The sequence below is a fragment of the Fundulus heteroclitus genome, unplaced genomic scaffold (genome assembly GCF_011125445.2).
Source record: "Fundulus heteroclitus isolate FHET01 unplaced genomic scaffold, MU-UCD_Fhet_4.1 scaffold_41, whole genome shotgun sequence".
Taxonomy (NCBI): domain Eukaryota; kingdom Metazoa; phylum Chordata; class Actinopteri; order Cyprinodontiformes; family Fundulidae; genus Fundulus; species Fundulus heteroclitus.
Window position 1 is genome coordinate 2,385,436 of NW_023396824.1, and position 18,003 is coordinate 2,403,438.

Here is an 18,003-nt window from a genome sequence, read left to right on the forward strand (position 1 = left end):
TACCTGTGTGTGAGGTTACCTGTGTGTGGGGTTACCTGTGTGTGGGGTTACCTGTTAATCACACTTTGATCCAATTAAGCAAAAAACAAAAGTCAATTATGACCTGCATCCCTAAGTATGATCCAATGAACAGAGAGCTTCACTCTGGCTGACAGGATAAAGCTGATATGTGGAGCCAGATCACCTGTGTCAGTTTACCTGTGTGTCAGGTTACCTGTGTGTCAGGTTACCTGTGTGTGAGGTTACCTGTGTGTGAGGTTACCTGTGTGTGAGGTTACCTGTGTGTGAGGTTACCTGTGTGTGAGGTTACCTGTGTGTGAGGTTACCTGTGTGTGAGGTTACCTGTGTGTGAGGTTACCTGTGTGTCAGGTTACCTGTGTGTCAGGTTACCTGAGTGTGAGGTTACCTGTGTGTCAGTTTACCTGTGTGTCAGTTTACCTGTGTGTGAGGTTACCTGTGTGTGAGGTTACCTGTGTGTCAGTTTACCTGTGTGCGGGTTACCTGTGTGTGAGGTTACCTGTGTGTGAGGTTACCTGTGTGTCAGTTTACCTGTGTGTGAGGTTACCTGTTAATCACACTTTGATCCAATTAAACAAAAAAAGTCAATTATGGCCTGCCTCCCTAATTATGATCCAATGAACAGAGAGCTTCACTCTGGCTGTTGTGAAGGACTAGAGACTTCCACATGACCAGGTAGACTTTTTGCTGACTGTCTATGCTTCTGTGCGTGCAACCCTCGTGGCTACACCTGTGGAGTTAACTGGGGGTGCGAGTCCGAGGGCGCATGCGCATGAGCCAGTGGACGGAGAGACGGAGAGGCGGAAGGATACCTTGCGTGCTGTGGAGTTATCGTGCCTTTCAGATGCTGTTGTGCGTTCATAAACCGTAAGTTTAGCATTTCTTGTTTTGCGTTAAGCTGTTAATGCGAGTTTGTGGAATAGCGGCATGAATATCCACGTATGTTGCCGAAGATTGCGTTTATAGCGTGTAACGCGCTTACCGCGAGCACCGCGAGTACCGCAATTAAGTAAACAACGGAGTTGTTAACCCTTTCCTGCCATGTAAAACGGAGATGAAGCTTGTAATTGGATAATATGTTTACTTTACGGCGTAGAATATATTTGTAGTAGTGTCTATTTAGCCATTGCCCATGTGGTTCTTATATGATTAGCCATATTTTGCTGTTAATGTTGCAGTCACAATGCATATGTATCTAAGAGGCACTGTTATATTCTGTTTACTTATAGAAACCACAATTTCATAACTTCAATAAAACTCTGGACCGGTTCATCATGTCTGCATTTTAATCAGATGCTCCACGGTGGCTCCTGCATAATTAATACTAGGATCAACGAAACACTGGCTGACAGGATAAAGCTGATATGTGGAGCCAGATCACCTGTGTGCGGGTTACCTGTGTGTGAGGTTACCTGTGTGTGAGGTTACCTGTGTGTGAGGTTACCTGTGTGTGAGGTTACCTGTGTGTGAGGTTACCTGTGTGAATTTAACTGTATGTATGTTTTACCTGTATGTGTGTGTGTGTGTCTGTGTTTGGTGGGGGGGTTACCAGTGTGTGTTACCTGCGTGGTGTGTGAGTTTACCTGTGTGTGGGCGGGCCGTAGGTTACCTGTGTGTAGGTTACCTGTGTGTGTGTTACCTGTGTGTGGGCGGGGCATAGGTTACCTGTGTGTACGTTACCTGTGTGTGGGCGGGGCATAGGTTACCTGTGTGCGTGAGCAGCCTGTAGGAGGTGAAGCCCACGCTGTCGGTGAGGAACGAGGTGAACTGTTCGGGTCGGATCCTCAGGGTTCTGAAGTTACGGAACGTCGTCTCCTGGGATGAAAACCAGGAGAACCATCAGAACATCCAGATGTTCTGTAGCCAGACAGAACATCTGGTATGGGTTCATCGTAAGCAGGAACCAGCCTCTGTCAGCGGTCGGTTCTGTCTGAAATGGACCAGGATCCTGGGGAGGGAGGAAATCTGGGGAACAACAAGGGTTCTGGGCGGGTTCTACCCTGGTTCTGTTTTCTGGATCTCCTTGCTGCCCATTTTGGAGGTCCATGGGTTTGGAGCGGGTTAGAAGTTCTGAAAAGTTCTGCTTTCCATCCAAGATTAATAACCAAGAACAAACCCGGTAAAACACAGAAACACCAGAACCTTCCTGATGAACCTCTGCTGGACTGCAGCTTATCAGCACCGACCCAACAGAACCTCCATGTGAGCTGGGTTCATTTAGCGGTGGATTCAGCACCATGGGGACGTTTCTGTCATTTCAGGGAGAAAATGTTCTGAAGGTCCGTTTCTGAACCTGGTTAGAAGGTTCTGATGGATTCATCTGAAGCCCGGCAGAACCGTTAATTCCCTTTACAACGAACAACAGTCCTGTTTCCTGTCTGCTGCTGTCCAGATGGTTAATTAATGCTGATTAATGATATTATTAATCCTGTTAATAATGTTAATGTTAAGATTAATGATCTTCTAGGCTCCGCCCCCTTTTTCTCACCATGAGGAGGAATAATCCTGTTAATAATGTTATTAACTGGTCAATATCGTCTAAATTAACATAATTAATGCTGATTAATGGTCCTCTAGGCTCTGCCCCCTTCTCTCACCATGAGGACTAATAATCCTGTTAATAGTGTTATTAACTGGTTAATATTGTCTAAATTAACATAATTAATGCTGATTAATGATATTATTAACAGGATTATTCCACCATCAGGAGGAATAATCCTGTTAATAATGTTATTAACTGGTCAATATCGTCTAAATTAATATAATTAATGCTGATTAATGGTCTTCTAGGCTCCGCCCCCTTTTTTCTCACCATCAGGAAGAATAATCCTGTTAATAATGTTATTAACCGGTCAATATCGTCTAAATTAACCTAATTAATGCTGATTAATGGTATTCTAGGCTCCGCCCCCTTCTCCTCTCACCATCAGGAGAAATAATCCTGTAAATAATGTTATTAACTGGTCAATATCGTCTAAATTAATATAATTAATGCTGATTAATGGTCTTCTAGGCTCCGCCCCCTTTTTATCACCATGAGGAGGAATAATCCTGTTAATAATGTTATTAACCGGTCAATATCGTCTAAATTAACCTAATTATTGCTGATTAATGGTATTCTAGGCTCCGCCTACTTCTCCTCTCACCATCAGGAGAAATAATCCTGTAAATAATGTTATTAACTGGTCAATATCGTCTAAATGAACATAATTAATGCTGATTAATGGTCTTATAGGTTTCGCCCCCTTTTTTCTCACCATCAGGAGGAATAATCCTGTTAATAATGTTATTAACTGGTCAATATCGTCTAAATTAACATAATTAATGCTGATTAATGGTCTTCTAGGCTCCGCCCCCTTTTTATCACCATGAGGAGGAATAATCCTGTTAATAATGTTATTAACCGGTCAATATCGTCTAAATTAACCTAATTATTGCTGATTAATGGTATTCTAGGCTCCGCACCCTTCTCCTCTCACCATCAGGACTAATAATCTTGTTAATAATGTTATTAACTGGTTAATATCGTCTAAATTAACATAATTATTGCTGATTAATGGTATTCTAGGCTCCGCCCCCTTCTCCTCTCACCATCAGGAGGAATAATCTTGTTAATAGTGTTATTAACTGGTTATTGTTATGTTATTAAATCTAAATTCTGCCCTCTCAGCTCCTTCTCCCCAGGTATCTACTGATCCTCAGGTAACGTCTGGGTCCAGGTGTACAGGTGGGCTTTACCGAGGCTCTCTTGCTGTGGACGTAGCTGCTCCACGGCTGCGGCTCCAGGATCAGCACTCCGCCCGGCGACAGGCTCTGATAGGCCCGTCTGAACAGCCTGACCACGCCCCTGTCGCCTGACTGCAGCTGCACCCACTTGGTGACCCCCAGACACACGATGACGTCATACTGGCCCCGCCCAGGCCACGCCTCTCTGTCCGTCAGGTAGTCGCCCTGTGGGAGGAGTCAACAGGTGATGCGGTTACCATGAAGGACTAAAACGACATTTAATCTCCTGCTGCTAAATGAACCAACAGCCGTGTCAGGTATTCATCCATCAGGTTCATAAAGGTAGAGGTGTTCAGGTGTTTCAGGAAGTGCTGACCAATCACGTGGCTGCTTTAGGAATGTAAACAGGACACTGACTATAGCTCCTTCTCTTCCATTAAATAATGGGAATAATAAAACCTTACATTACTGCCTTACAGAGCGTTTTCTGTTAATAGACGTTTCTAAATCTGACAACTACTTAGTGCAACATAGCAGAGCGCAATGCAACAGTGTCTAATTAATCAACAGTAACTGATTAACCAATAGTGTCTAATTAACCAACAGTGTCTAATTAACCCGCAGTGTCTAATTAACCAACAGTGTCTAAATAACCAACAGTGTCTAATTAACCAACAGTGTCTAAATAACCAACAGTGTCTAATTAACCAACAGTGTCTAATTAACCCACAGTGTCTAATTAACCCGCAGTGTCTAATTAACCAACAGTGTCTAAATAACCAACAGTGTCTAATTAACCAACAGTGTCTAAATAACCAACAGTGTCTAATTAACCAACAGTGTCTAATTAACCCACAGTGTCTAATTAACCCACAGTGTTTAAATAACCAACAGTGTCTAAATAACCAACAGTGCCTAAATAACCAACAGTGTCTAATTAACCCACAGTGTCTAATTAACCCACAGTGTCTAATTAACCCGCAGTGTCTAATTAACCAACAGTGTCTAAATAACCAACAGTGTCTAATTAACCAACAGTGTCTAAATAACCAACAGTGTCTAATTAACCAACAGTGTCTAATTAACCCACAGTGTCTAATTAACCCACAGTGTCTAAATAACCAACAGTGTCTAAATAACCAACAGTGTCTAATTAACCAACAGTGTCTAATTAACCAACAGTGTCTAATTAACCCACAGTGTCTAATTAACCAACAGTGTCTAAATAACCAACAGTGTCTAATTAACCAACAGTGTTTAAATAACCAACAGTGTTTAAATAACCAACAGTGTCTAATTAACCCACAGTGTTTAAATAACCAACAGTGTTTAAATAACCAACAGTGTCTAATTAACCCACAGTGTCTAAATAACCAACAGTGTCTAAATAACCAACAGTGTCTAAATAACCAACAGTGTCTAATTAACCAACAGTGTCTAATTAACCAACAGTGTCTAATTAACCAACAGTGTCTAATTAACCAACAGTGTCTAAATAACCAACAGTGTCTAATTAACCAACAGTGTCTAAATAACCAACAGTGTCTAAATAACCAACAGTGTCTAAATAACCAACAGTGTCTAATTAACCAACAGTGTCTAATTAACCCACTTTCTCTGTTAGAACATCATTAAATGGTTCTGAATTATTTTATAGGTACTGCCTGAGTCCTGTCGGTACTAAACGCATCACTGTGACACTGAGGGAGTGGAAGAGAGGGCGATTTTCCATGCTGGACCTGAACGCAGCATTGCAGAGCGTGATGACATCAGCAGCCGCTGGTCCAGTCAGCTAGCATAGCTGATAGAAAGTCTGCCTCAGCTTTTCTAAATGTGCCGATTACGCTGCAGTGATATCTGTGAGGCGAAGGCCAAGACCAGGGGTGTGAATACTTTTAATCTGAGGAAGCTCCTGGTCACTGCTGCCAGGTTAGTGAATTTCTCTCCATATTTAGCTCCGTTTCCTCTCTGCTGACGTTCACCGTGATGATTTACTAACTGGATAAAATTTGTTCTTAATCGCTTTTCATCTCTGAAACTGTAGGACTAAAACTATGCCCTGAATTTTATTCCCTTCATTCATTAATTCACCTCGTTCACTCTGTGGTTCTGATAACTGGAGTTCTGGTAAAATGGGCTTTATGTTCAGGCAACGTATTAAAATTAATAAACTGTTCAATAAGGTTCATTTCTAGATCAAAGCAACCTTATATGCTGAGAAATTAATGTGTTAAACTGAAAAATTTAGAGATTTTATTAATAAACTAACTTTTATCACTACATAAACACACATGTACTGAAAATAGGTACCGTTAAGTACCGGCTTCGGTTCCCATAGGTACCGTTAAGTACCGGCTTTGGTTCTCAGGTACCGTTAACACTGCAGCGCCATGTTGTCCTGATTTTATACTAAAACTGGATATTTTAGGTGGCCGTTGACACTAATATTAAATGTGAGCGCCATGTTGTCCTGATTTTATGCTAAAACTGGATATTTTAGGTGGTCGTTGACACTAATAATAAATGTGAGCGCCATGTTCTCCTGATTTTATGCTGAAATCAGATATTTTAGGTGGCCGTTGACACTAATATTAAATGTGAGCGCCATGTTGTCCTGATTTTATGCTGAAATCAGATATTTTAGGTGGTCGTTGACACTAATATTAAATGTGAGCGCCATGTTGTCCTGATTTTATGCTAAAACTGGATATTTTAGGTGGTCGTTGACACTAATAATAAATGTGAGCGCCATGTTCTCCTGATTTTATGCTGAAATCAGATATTTTAGGTGGCCGTTGACACTAATATTAAATGTGAGCGCCATGTTGTCCTGATTTTATGCTGAAATCAGATATTTTAGGTGGTCGTTGACACTAATATTAAATGTGAGCGCCATGTTGTCCTGATTTTATGCTGAAATCAGATATTTTAGGTGGTCGTTGACACTAATATTAAATGTGAGCGCCATCATCCTGCTATCTGGACGGTTCTGGACCTCAAAGCGACCCACATGATAACAGAAGAGGTCACCCATCAGCAGTGGCGTGCACAGACATTTTGGGGGGCAGGTGCTCAGGAGGGGGGGGGCACTTTTTAGCGCACGTGGAACACTTAATTATAAAAAAAATAATAATAAAATACACACGCATGTTGAATGAAATTTGACTTTTATTTGTAACATTCACTAAATGTGAGTTTTCAATGGAAAAAAGTCACACCACCAACAGAACAGACTAAAGTGTACTACTTTAAAGCAGCATCCTCCTTGGTGCCATGTCTTTAAAGATGTTGATGACCTCGCTGTGGTTTACCTCAATGTCTTTTTCAATGGTAAGCAGAAGAAGGTCAGAGAGCCTTTCTTCTCCACACAGGCTTCTTAGTTTAGTTTTGATGATTTTCAGCTTGGAAAATGATCTTTCAACTGAAACTGTCGTCATTGGTAATGTTGCATATATTTGGATCATTTTGACAAAGGCAGGAAAGATCAGCTGGCCATTGTTTTCCCTCAGTATTGAACATATTTCTTATAGGTTCTTTGAAGTAAAGCTGGAGTGGAAGACCTTTAGTTCTGTCTTAAGCTGCTCCTCATCTTCTCCATAGAAGATGCGGGCGACCGCGCGAGTTCACGTGACAAAGGAAGAGAGATAGGCTGGTCGGGTGTGCGCAAGGAGGTGGCTCATTTCGGGGCATTGTTTCAGTCGTTTTTAATGGCTCAGGTTTTCAAAAGATAATTTCAAAACCGACCTCAGTAAGATCTTAATAATATTCAGGGCAGTCAAACTTTTTTTACAGTAGCAGGCTACACACTACCAGGTAGGAGGGTGCACTTATATATATATATATATATATATATATATATATATATATATATATATATATATATATATATATATATATATATATATATATATATATATATATATATATATATATATATATACATACATACACACACACTTCAGACTGATCAGTGGCTCTGTGACTACTGTAACAAACAAATAGCAATAGTGTAGTCGGTGTTGCCAAATTAGGCAGGTTTCCAACCAATTAGGCTTTTGAACAAAAAAATTGCTTATGGGCAGATTGTAAAAAATTTCGGAAGCTTTTCATAACATTTGTTGGGCTTTTAGAAAGAATTACTAACAAAATATATCAAAATAGTCATTATTTATTTTTTAAATATGTTGAATCTGTCGATCTAACATCGTCAATGAAAATTAGCTATAATGAATAATATTGATTGTTATAATAAAACAAGAAAAGAATAATGGTTAATCAAGTGTTTGGTCAATGTAAACGCCCAAGAGGGGTTGAGTTCTACTTATCAACTTAAAAATATTTCATGACTGCGTGTAAGAGAAATGTTTGATTGAGCTATACTGAGAGAAATTAAGTTCATATTAAAGGTAGATTTACAACTCATGTTGGGAAGCTATTTATAATTTATTTTTTCTGGGTGAAATATCCTGATTGTTAAAGAGATCTTGTGTTATTTGGTTGTCTGATTGTACATTTTGTTTGGAGCCCATATGCACAGTTTTTTTTTTCTTTGCTTCAGCTCAGTTGTGTGCTAATGGCATGTTCTTATGTGTTTAATAGTTTTTTTCTTTTAACATGAGAGAGTTTGAGATTTGGCCTTGTTTTTTCTTTTAAGTTGGGCAGGTTTTATGCTGGTTTGGGTTACTGGAAACTAACAGTGACATAGGGTAACCTGTAGCGCTGTGTCTTAACTCAAAAGTCCAGCATAAGCTACACGCTAATAAACATGAGTGCTGGTGTCAGGCTGAACACTGACTGAAGTAACAATTCTGACTAGAACAGGTTCTGTAATTACAGCAGCTATGAGAACAAGGATCAGAACAAAGCAGAGTTCCCTTCTACCTGCAAGGAACTCAAATCTCTTCAGTTTGGCAGTTTTAGTGCTTGGTTCTGCTCCTTGTGCTGCTAGCTGTCCCCTAGCTAACCCTCCTAGCTGTCCTAGCTAACCCTCCTAGCGTGAATGTTTACTCCAGTTTAGACTTCAGTGCTGGCATTTCAAACAGTAATTAATCGCGCTGCTTCCAGCTCGCTCTCTGCTTTGTTGTCACTTCTTGTAATTGTTTGGTAATCAGACCAAATTTCCATCCCGCTCTACCGACACCATCGGTGACCACAGCTGAACTGCGGCGGCGACTGAAGGCTATGATTCAGTGTCCCGCCCCTCTCCAGCTGTGATTGGCTAGCATGTTGCCTTCAGTCGTTGATTTGATTGGTTAAATTGTATGATTGACACATCAAAGATAGTACTAAAAGGACGATGGCCACTCCGAGGTAAAAAAAAAAGAAAAAAAAAAACGAGTTTCAAAAGGGCATTTTCGTTGATAAAGGGCAAACTTCCTAGTGCTTTAGCGCCACCTAGTGTCTATGTATGCACGCCCCTGCCTATCAGGGTGCTGTTTATGGAGTTAATGGTGATTGTAATGTTCCTGTTAAATAAAGGTCGGTGCTCCACAGCAGAGGTGAGAATAACAGCAGGTTCCCCTACAGGCCTGTAGGGGAACAGGCCCGGTTCTGGTTTCTTTCATTAGTGCAACAAAAACAGGGGACTAAAATATGACATGTTTCTGGAAATTAACTGCTGCATTCTTCATTTTATCTGAATAGTGTTTATCTTCTATTAATAATCAGTTTTATCCTGTTTCTGATGAACCTTCTGCTGACCAGCGTAACTTTAAAAGCAGCTTTTTTCTCATTAATTACCTAGATTATTAGTCATCTGTCTACATGAAGACATTTCTATTCTACTCTATTTAACAATAATTAAGTTAAAATGCTGGATGTATCCAGTCTGGACTTAAATGAGGCGTTCTGATGAATGTGGAGTTATTTATTCTGTTTTAGATTAAAGCATCTAAAATGCTGTTTAATGTGAATTAATGCAGAACAGGAGACAGAAGCTTTATGTGTTTGTAGTTAGAACGTTTCCAGAGGCAGCAGAACCAGCCGGGTTCTAATAGGATGCTGGTAGAACCTTATTTAGCTGCACATGCAGCGCTATATTCTTCAGGAAAGGAATTATTTTCAGTTATTTCTATAACTCAGAACCTTTAACTAATGATTACTAAATAAGTCATCTGAATAAATCAATAGATTAATATATTACTAAAACAATCAAGGCGGCAGCTGAAGGTCCAGTTGGACCTGAGGAAGACTCTCAGCTCTTCATCATCGCTCAGCTCCACCTGGTCAGACCAGAACCCATCAGAGCAGAACCTCCCCTCCACCACCAGAACGTCACGTTTGGACCGAGCTGAGCGGCTGGTGGACAGAACCTCTAACTGGATCTGGTTCCCTGACAGAACCAAAGTGTGATGTCAGAAACGTTCTGATCCACTTAGGGTTCTACAGGACGACCCGCTCAGGTCCCTCATGATGCCATAAGGATGTTATCCTGAGGCTCTGGAGGTGGAACTGGACCAGAACCGGGTCCAGAACCGGGTCCAGAACCGGACCAGAGCCGGACCAGAGCCGGGCCAGAACCGGGTCCAGAACAGGACCAGAACCGGACCAGAACAGGACCAGAACCGGACCAGGACCAGACCAGGACCAGACCAGGACCAGACCAGAACCGGACCAGAACCAGACCAGAACCGGACCAGAACAGGACCAGAACCGGACCCGGACCGGAACCGGACCAGAGCCGGACCAGAACAGGACCAGAACCGGACCAGAACCGGGTCCAGTTCAGATGTAACATGGAGCATTGCCTGCATTCAGGTAGCGCTGGTTGTGGAGCACCTGGGACTCACCTGGATGAAGGTGACGTTGCTGGGGAACCTGGAGGAGGAGGAGGATGGAGGCAGGAGGGGAGGAGCAGACAGAGGACCCCGACTCACCCTGAAGGAGAGGGGGAGGGGGGTCAACAGCTGCAGCATCGCCTCCTCCCCCCTCCCCCCCCGCTCCTCCTCCACCAGGTCATGTGACAGGAAGTGTCTGATGTTCTGCCTGGCGGCGTGGACCAGTCGCCCGTCTAGCTCCACCCCCAGGATGTGGGAGGGGTCAAACCTCCTGGCGATGAACAGGGTCACGTGACCGGCGCCGCAGCCAATGTCCAGCACCGTCTTGTCTCTGAACCAATCAGCTTCTAGGAGGCGGAGCCGGGGGTCCTCCTCCGCTCCGACCCGCCCCTCGTGTTTGTCGCCATAGAAACCCTGGTAGCCGTAGTACTGGCAGTGGTTCCCGTACTGGTACCGCTGCTTGTCCTTCTTCTTCTCTGCAGGCAGGGCGGAGCCGAGCGTGGGACCTCCACACCTGCAGGGGGAGACACACAGGTACCATGACCCACCTGGCCCACCAGAACCCAGCGCTCTACCTAAAGCACCCACCTGCCGGCTTTAGCCCCTCCCACTAGTGGCGTCTGGAATTTAGTGGGCAGAGGCGTGGTTCTCACGGTGACGGCCCCGTCAGCGGACTGGGTGGAGGAGGTGCGCCGGCCCCGACGGTGGTGCCCGGGTTTGTGGGCGGGGCCAGGCAGGGGGTGGGTGTGTCTACGTGGCAGGATGGGGGGCGGAGCTACATCGTCTCGGCAAGTGATGGCGGTGTTGAGCTCACAGGACAGAGGAGACGCAGGAACTACAAGAGAAACAAAGTGAGACAACAGCACCCCCTGTGGAGGACACAGAAACTGCAGGAGACAACAGCACCCCCTGTGGAGGACACAAGAACCGCAGCAGGAGACAACAGCACCCCCTGTGGAGGACACAGAAACTGCAGGAGACAACAGCACCCCCTGTGGAGGACACAGAAAATGCAAGAGACAACAGCACCCCCTGTGGAGGACACAGAAAATGCAAGAGACAACAGCACCCCCTGTGGAGGACACAAGAACTGCAGCAGACAACAGCACCCCCTGTGGAGGACACAAGAACTGCAGGAGACAACAGCACCCCCTGTGGAGGACACAGAAACTGCAGCAGACAACAGCACCCCCTGTGGAGGACACAAGAACTGCAGGAGACAACAGCACCCCCTGTGGAGGACACAAGAACTGCAGGAGACAACAGCACCCCCTGTGGAGGACACAGAAACTGCAGGAGACAACAGCACCCCCTGTGGAGGACACAGAAACTGCAGGAGACAACAGCACCCCCTGTGGAGGACACAGAAACTGCAGGAGACAACAGCACCCCCTGTGGAGGACACAGAAACTGCAGCAGGAGACAACAGCACCCCCTGTGGAGGACACAGAATCTGCAGTAGGAGACAACAGCACCCCCTGTGGAGGACATAGAAACTGCAGGAGACAACAGCACCCCCTGTGGAGGACACAGAATCTGCAGTAGGAGACAACAGCACCCCCTGTGGAGGACACAGAAACTGCAGGAGACAACAGCACCCCCTGTGGAGGACACAAGAACCGCAGCAGGAGACAACAGCACCCCCTGTGGAGGACACAAGAACTGCAGGAGAAAACAGCACCCCCTGTGGAGGACACAGAAACTGCAGGAGACAACAGCACCCCCTGTGGAGGACACAAGAACTGCAGCAGGAGACAACAGCACCCCCTGTGGAGGACACAAGAACTGCAGGAGACAACAGCACCCCCTGTGGAGGACACAGAAACTGCAGGAGACAACAGCACCCCCTGTGGAGGACACAGAAACTGCAGGAGACAACAGCACCCCCTGTGGAGGACACAAGAACTGCAGGAGACAACAGCACCCCCTGTGGAGGACACAATAACTGCAGGAGAAAACAGCACCCCCTGTGGAGGACACAGAAACTGCAGGAGACAACAGCACCCCCTGTGGAGGACACAGAAACTGCAGGAGACAACAGCACCCCCTGTGGAGGACACAAGAACTGCAGCATGAGACAACAGCACCCCCTGTGGAGGACACAAGAACCGCAGCAGGAGACAACAGCACCCCCTGTGGAGGACACAAGAACTGCAGGAGAAAACAGCACCCCCTGTGGAGGACACAGAAACTGCAGGAGACAACAGCACCCCCTGTGGAGGACACAAGAACTGCAGCAGGAGACAACAGCACCCCCTGTGGAGGACACAAGAACTGCAGGAGACAACAGCACCCCCTGTGGAGGACACAGAAACTGCAGGAGACAACAGCACCCCCTGTGGAGGACACAAGAACTGCAGGAGACAACAGCACCCCCTGTGGAGGACACAGAAACTGCAGGAGACAACAGCACCCCCTGTGGAGGACACAAGAACTGCAGGAGACAACAGCACCCCCTGTGGAGGACACAAGAACCGCAGCAGGAGACAACAGCACCCCCTGTGGAGGACACAAGAACTGCAGGAGAAAACAGCACCCCCTGTGGAGGACACAGAAACTGCAGGAGACAACAGCACCCCCTGTGGAGGACACAAGAACTGCAGCATGAGACAACAGCACCCCCTGTGGAGGACAGAGAAACTGCAGCAGACAACAGCACCCCCTGTGGAGGACAGAGAAACTGCAGCAGACAACAGCACCCCCTGTGGAGGACACAAGAACTGCAGGAGGAGACAACAGCACCCCCTGTGGAGGACACAAGAACTGCAGCAGACAACAGCACCCCCTGTGGAGGACACAAGAACTGCAGCAGACAACAGCACCCCCTGTGGAGGACACAGAAACTGCAGCAGAGAACCAAGAGGCTCACCTGAAAGTCCAGTTGAGGTGGGGAACAGGCGGGCGGGGATCCCCTCCTTGTCTCCTCCTCCTCCATGGTGTCTGTAGCGGTGCCTCCTCCTGGATTTCAGGGGGGACACCAGTACTGGTGCTGCGTCCCCGTCCTCCCCCCCCGCCTTCAGGTTCAGAGGGTCCGTGATGTCCCGGGGGACCAGGATCTCCACGGCGTCTCTGCTGCGTGACGGCAGGGGGGAGCTCCTGGGTGTCTCCTGATTGGTCACCCTGAGGAGGGGAGGGGACAACACCGTTTCAGGAGGTTGTGACCCTCAGGTCTCAGTGGAGCTCTGTTCGTGCCTGACTTAGATAATCAGCTATAACGAGGGCTCTATGACGGAATCACAGGGTTTAGCAAATAAGATGGAATCTATTACAAAACGTAGAATCTCAGGGAACTCGCTGATTTGGGCGAGACGTAGTATGTGAGGTATGTTGTCCACTGCCTACTAGGGCTGCCACGGTTCCTCAAATGATTCGAGGACCTTGAATCATGAAATTCATCAAGGCTAAATTATGTGCCAGGCGGCTAACGCTAATGCTAGCCTAGCCTGATACAGAGAGGCTGAGTGTGGAAGTCTCTATGGCCCCCACCTGTCCTCTCTCACCTGAGCTCGTTTTGATTGGTCAACATGTGGTCAGCAGTGAGGGTGAGTTTGTTAGGCGGTCCTGTAAACGAACAATGAGGGACAGGAGAAACCAAAGCCTCTGGCTGCCGTTTAAAGATGTTGGAGAGAACAAAGCAGAGCTGCTGCTCTGCAGAAGGAAGATAACTTTAAGAAGAGCTTCCTCCACATACCTGCAGAGACAGTTTGGTTCTGTTGACTGGTGGGGGACTCACCTGTTGACGTCTTCGTCCAGCAGGGAGTTCAGGTTCAGGGGGTCAAAGATGTTCCCCCCCAACAGGAAGTGGCTCGGCAGCACCGGCTCCGCCTGGCTGTCGCTGTTGGCCCGGCGCCGACGCTTGGCCACGCCTTTGAAACCCACGCCCACCGAGAAACGTCTCTTCCCCACCCTCTGATTGGCCGGAGGAGGTGGAGGAGGCGGGGGCAGGTGGGGCTGGTGGCCATTTTTAGGGTGGATGGGAGGGCGGGGCTTATCCAGCTGGGAGGGATCTGATTGGCTGACAGGCGGAGAGGGGGTGTGGCTTAGCTTGACGGGCAGCTCAGGGGGAAGGACAGGATCTGTTTCCAGAGACATCCTGATGAGGGCTCAGCCAATCACAGAGCTCTGGGGAGAGAAGGGGCGGAGTCAGAGGAGGAGAGCCAATCAGAGACAACGTGAGGACAGTAAGCTGGTACCGTGAGCAGGTGTCCATTATTAATAATGTGTTGGTCTGGGTCCACATTAATGAGCTCTGACTGTACAGACTGAACACTGCAATACAGCCTCTGGTCAGCTGCTTCAACCACAGAGAGACTGCAGGGGTAAACTGATCTATGTTCTGATGTAAACTGATCTAGGTTCTGATGTAAACAATCTATGTTCTGATGTAAACTGGATCTATGTTCTGATGTAAACTGAATCTATGTTCTGATGTAAACTGAATCTATGTTCTGATGTAAACTGGATCTATGTTCTGATGTAAACTGAATCTATGTTCTGATGTAAACTGATCTATGTTCTAATGTAAACTGATCTAGGTTATGATATAAACTGATCTATGTTCTGATGTAAACTGATCTATGTTCTGATGTAAACTGATCTAGGTTATGATATAAACTGATCTATGTTCTGGTTTAAACTGATCTATGTTCTGATGTAAACTGATCTATGTTCTAATGTAAACTGATCTATGTTCTGATATAAACTGGATCTATGTTCTGATGTAAACTGAATCTATGTTCTGATGTAAACTGAATCTATGTTCTGATGTAAACTGATCTATGTTCTGATGTAAACTGATCTATGTTCTGATGTAAACTGATCTAGGTTCTGATGTAAACAATCTATGTTCTGATATAAACTGGATCTATGTTCTGATGTAAACTGAATCTATGTTCTGATGTAAACTGATCTATGTTCTGATGTAAACTGATCTATGTTCTGATGTAAACTGAATCTATGTTCTGATGGGAACTGATCTATGTTTTGATGTAAACTGATCTAGGTTCTGATGTAAACTGATCTATGTTCTGATGTAAACTGATCTATGTTCTGATGTAAACTGATCTATGTTCTGATGTAAACTGATCTATGTTCTGATGTAAACTGAATCTATGTTCTGATGTAAACTGAATCTATGTTCTGATGGGAACTGATCTATGTTTTGATGTAAACTGATCTAGGTTCTGATGTAAACTGATCTATGTTCTGATGTAAACTGATCTATGTTCTAAAGTAAACTGGATCTATGTTCTGATATAAACTGATCTATGTTCTGATGTAAACTGGATCTATGTTCTGATGTAAACTGGATCTATGTTCTGATGTAAACTGATCTAGGTTCTGATGTAAACTGATCTATGTTCTGATGTAAACTGGATCTATGTTCTGATGTAAACTGATCTATTTTCTGATGTAAACTGGATCTATGTTCTGAAGTAAACTGGATCTATGTTCTGAAGTAAACTGGATCTATGTTCTGATGTAAACAGAACATAACAGTTATTAGTGTTACTAACATGTTACTAATAACTAATGTGCTGGTCTGGATCCACGTTAATGAGCTCTGACTGTACAGACTTACAGACTGTACAGACTTAATTCATGTTTAGAAGCAGTAGAGCTTTCTGAGCTAAAATTTTAGCTTCATCTAAACCTTCTACCTGTATGTTAGACCCAATCCCAACCAAGTTGTTTAAGGACATATTCCCTCTGATCAGTGGTCCTATTTTAGACATGATTAATCTATCCTTAGTAAATGGATATGTAGCACAGGCTTTTAAAGTAGCTGTTATTAAACCTTTACTTAAGAAACCTTCTCTTGATCAAGATGAGTTAGTAAATTACAGACTGATCTAGGTTCTGATGTAAACTGGATCCATATTCGGAAGTAAACTGGATCTATGTTCTGATGTAAACTGGATCCATGTTCTGATGTAAACTGGATCTAGGTTCTGATGTAAACTGGATCCATGTTCTGATGTAAACTGGATCCATGTTCTGATGTAAACTGGATCCATGTTCTGAAGTAAACTGGATCTAGGTTCTGATGTAAACTGGATCTAGGTTCTGATGTAAACTGATCTAGGTTCTGATGTAAACTGGATCCATGTTCTGAAGTAAACTGGATCTAGGTTCTGATGGAAACTGGATCCATGTTCTAAAGTAAACTGATCTATGTTCTGATGTAAACTGGATCTAGGTTCTGGTGTAAACTGATCTAGGTTCTGATGTAAACTGGATCTAGGTTCTGATGTAAACTGGATCTATGTTCTGGTGTAAATTGATCTATGTTCTAAACTAAACTGATCTAGGTTCTGATGTAAACTGGACCTCGGTTCCGACGGGAACTCGGCTCGTCTACCGGTCTGGAAATGATGCTGATTGGATCAAACTCACCGTCTCTCCTCCTCTTCTTGGTTTGTTTGCGAGTTTTAGCCGCTTAAACAAGCCCCGCCCCTCCGCTCCTTCCGCCAATAGCAGCGCGCCGTCATGAATTATTAATGAGCCCAGTGGAAACAAACACTTAGCCGCAGCAGCTAGCCTCCTGTAGCTAACACACGCCCCTTCAGAGAAAAGCCCCTCAAACTGCTCGGGTCTGACCGGAAATGTAACCCAGCACGGCTCAGCGCGTGTCCGCCTGCGTGCCCGTGTCTGCGCGCGCAGCAAACTGAGTCGTGACTTTATCCACACTGAAGGAATTTAACCACAACACTCCGTTATTTGTTAGCTGCTCTATCGAAGGCTGGACGGACCCCGCCGATTTATAGGCCAGCGTCTGAGTCCCGCCTCCACCAAGGTCTAGCCAATCAAATGCTCAGCTGCCTCTGAGGGCGGGAGATTGGACCGTAAAATAAGGTGTCCCACTATATGCCTGCTTAAAATCAATCAATCTGTTTATAGTTTTAAAACGCGGGTTAAGTATGTTTTAATCACTACAAGGTGTGAGCATTAGCAGTTAAAGAGGCTGCTGAAATTAGAACATGATTGGACATCTAGAAAGTCTTATTTTAAACATTTAAACACGAAGATAGACACCTCTGAATGTTTGTAGTTTATATCATGAGCTGCTCAAAATGTATGATCGTGAAACTGTTGTAAACTAATATACTATATCTACTGCAGTTGTTTTTTTTTAAACGCGATTATAACAGCTATCTCCCCCTATCACTAAAAAAAGATATGAGGTTAAATCAGAAATAAACCGCCTGACAGGTAACTGTGAATAGAGAGAAGCGAGATTCTGGCCCAGATAGGGGAGCGAGTCTCTCCATAGACCACATGGACTGACGCTGCCTACTGGACCTGACGTGTCATCGCCGCCATGTTGGATGGGTCTCTCACGCGTCCCCGGTGCATTTATTTGTACTCAGGAAGCTGTTTGGCCAAATAAAATAAATCACAACTCCCCTGGAATTACAACAGATATTCACACGGTTTGGTCTGTTACAAAAGGCAGAGACGTGGTTATGATACAGGACACCGT

General features: G+C 44.9%; 1 protein-coding gene across 2 annotated transcripts; it reads right to left on the reverse strand.

Annotated features, from left to right (window-relative positions):
• Positions 1-1,443: 1,443 nt before the first annotated feature.
• si:ch1073-157b13.1 (7SK snRNA methylphosphate capping enzyme) lies at positions 1,444-17,515 on the reverse strand. 2 transcript variants are annotated; one of them, XM_036131080.1, is made up of 8 exons: positions 16,917-17,515; positions 14,254-14,642; positions 13,390-13,640; positions 11,109-11,355; positions 10,533-11,034; positions 3,757-3,969; positions 1,699-1,833; positions 1,444-1,494 (listed from the first exon to the last, which is right to left on the reverse strand). In XM_036131080.1, exons 2-8 carry the CDS (start codon positions 14,610-14,612, stop codon positions 1,459-1,461), a joined length of 1,743 nt encoding a protein of 580 aa, XP_035986973.1. In that variant the 5' UTR covers positions 14,613-14,642; positions 16,917-17,515; the 3' UTR covers positions 1,444-1,458. The 2 variants fall into 2 exon arrangements, with proteins under 2 accessions (XP_035986973.1, XP_035986972.1); XM_036131079.1 differs by lacking the exons at positions 13,390-13,640; positions 14,254-14,642; positions 16,917-17,515 and adding an exon at positions 11,630-13,171 and having other exon boundaries at positions 11,109-11,386.
• Positions 17,516-18,003: the final 488 nt, after the last annotated feature.

What these genes read in the sequence shown, in the direction of transcription:
- si:ch1073-157b13.1 (XM_036131079.1), bottom strand. Translation starts at nt 13,126, where the DNA reads ATGCTGCAGTTCTTGTGTCCTCCACAGGGGGTGCTGTTGTCTCCTGCA. An exon ending in TCTTGTGTCCTCCACAGGGG is followed by an intron (nt 11,387 to 11,629) that starts GTGCTGTTGTCT and finishes CCTCCACAGGGG; the next exon opens with GTGCTGTTGTCTCACTTTGT. An exon ending in GGAGGGGCTAAAGCCGGCAG is followed by an intron (nt 11,035 to 11,108) that starts GTGGGTGCTTTA and finishes CTCCCCCTGCAG; the next exon opens with GTGTGGAGGTCCCACGCTCG.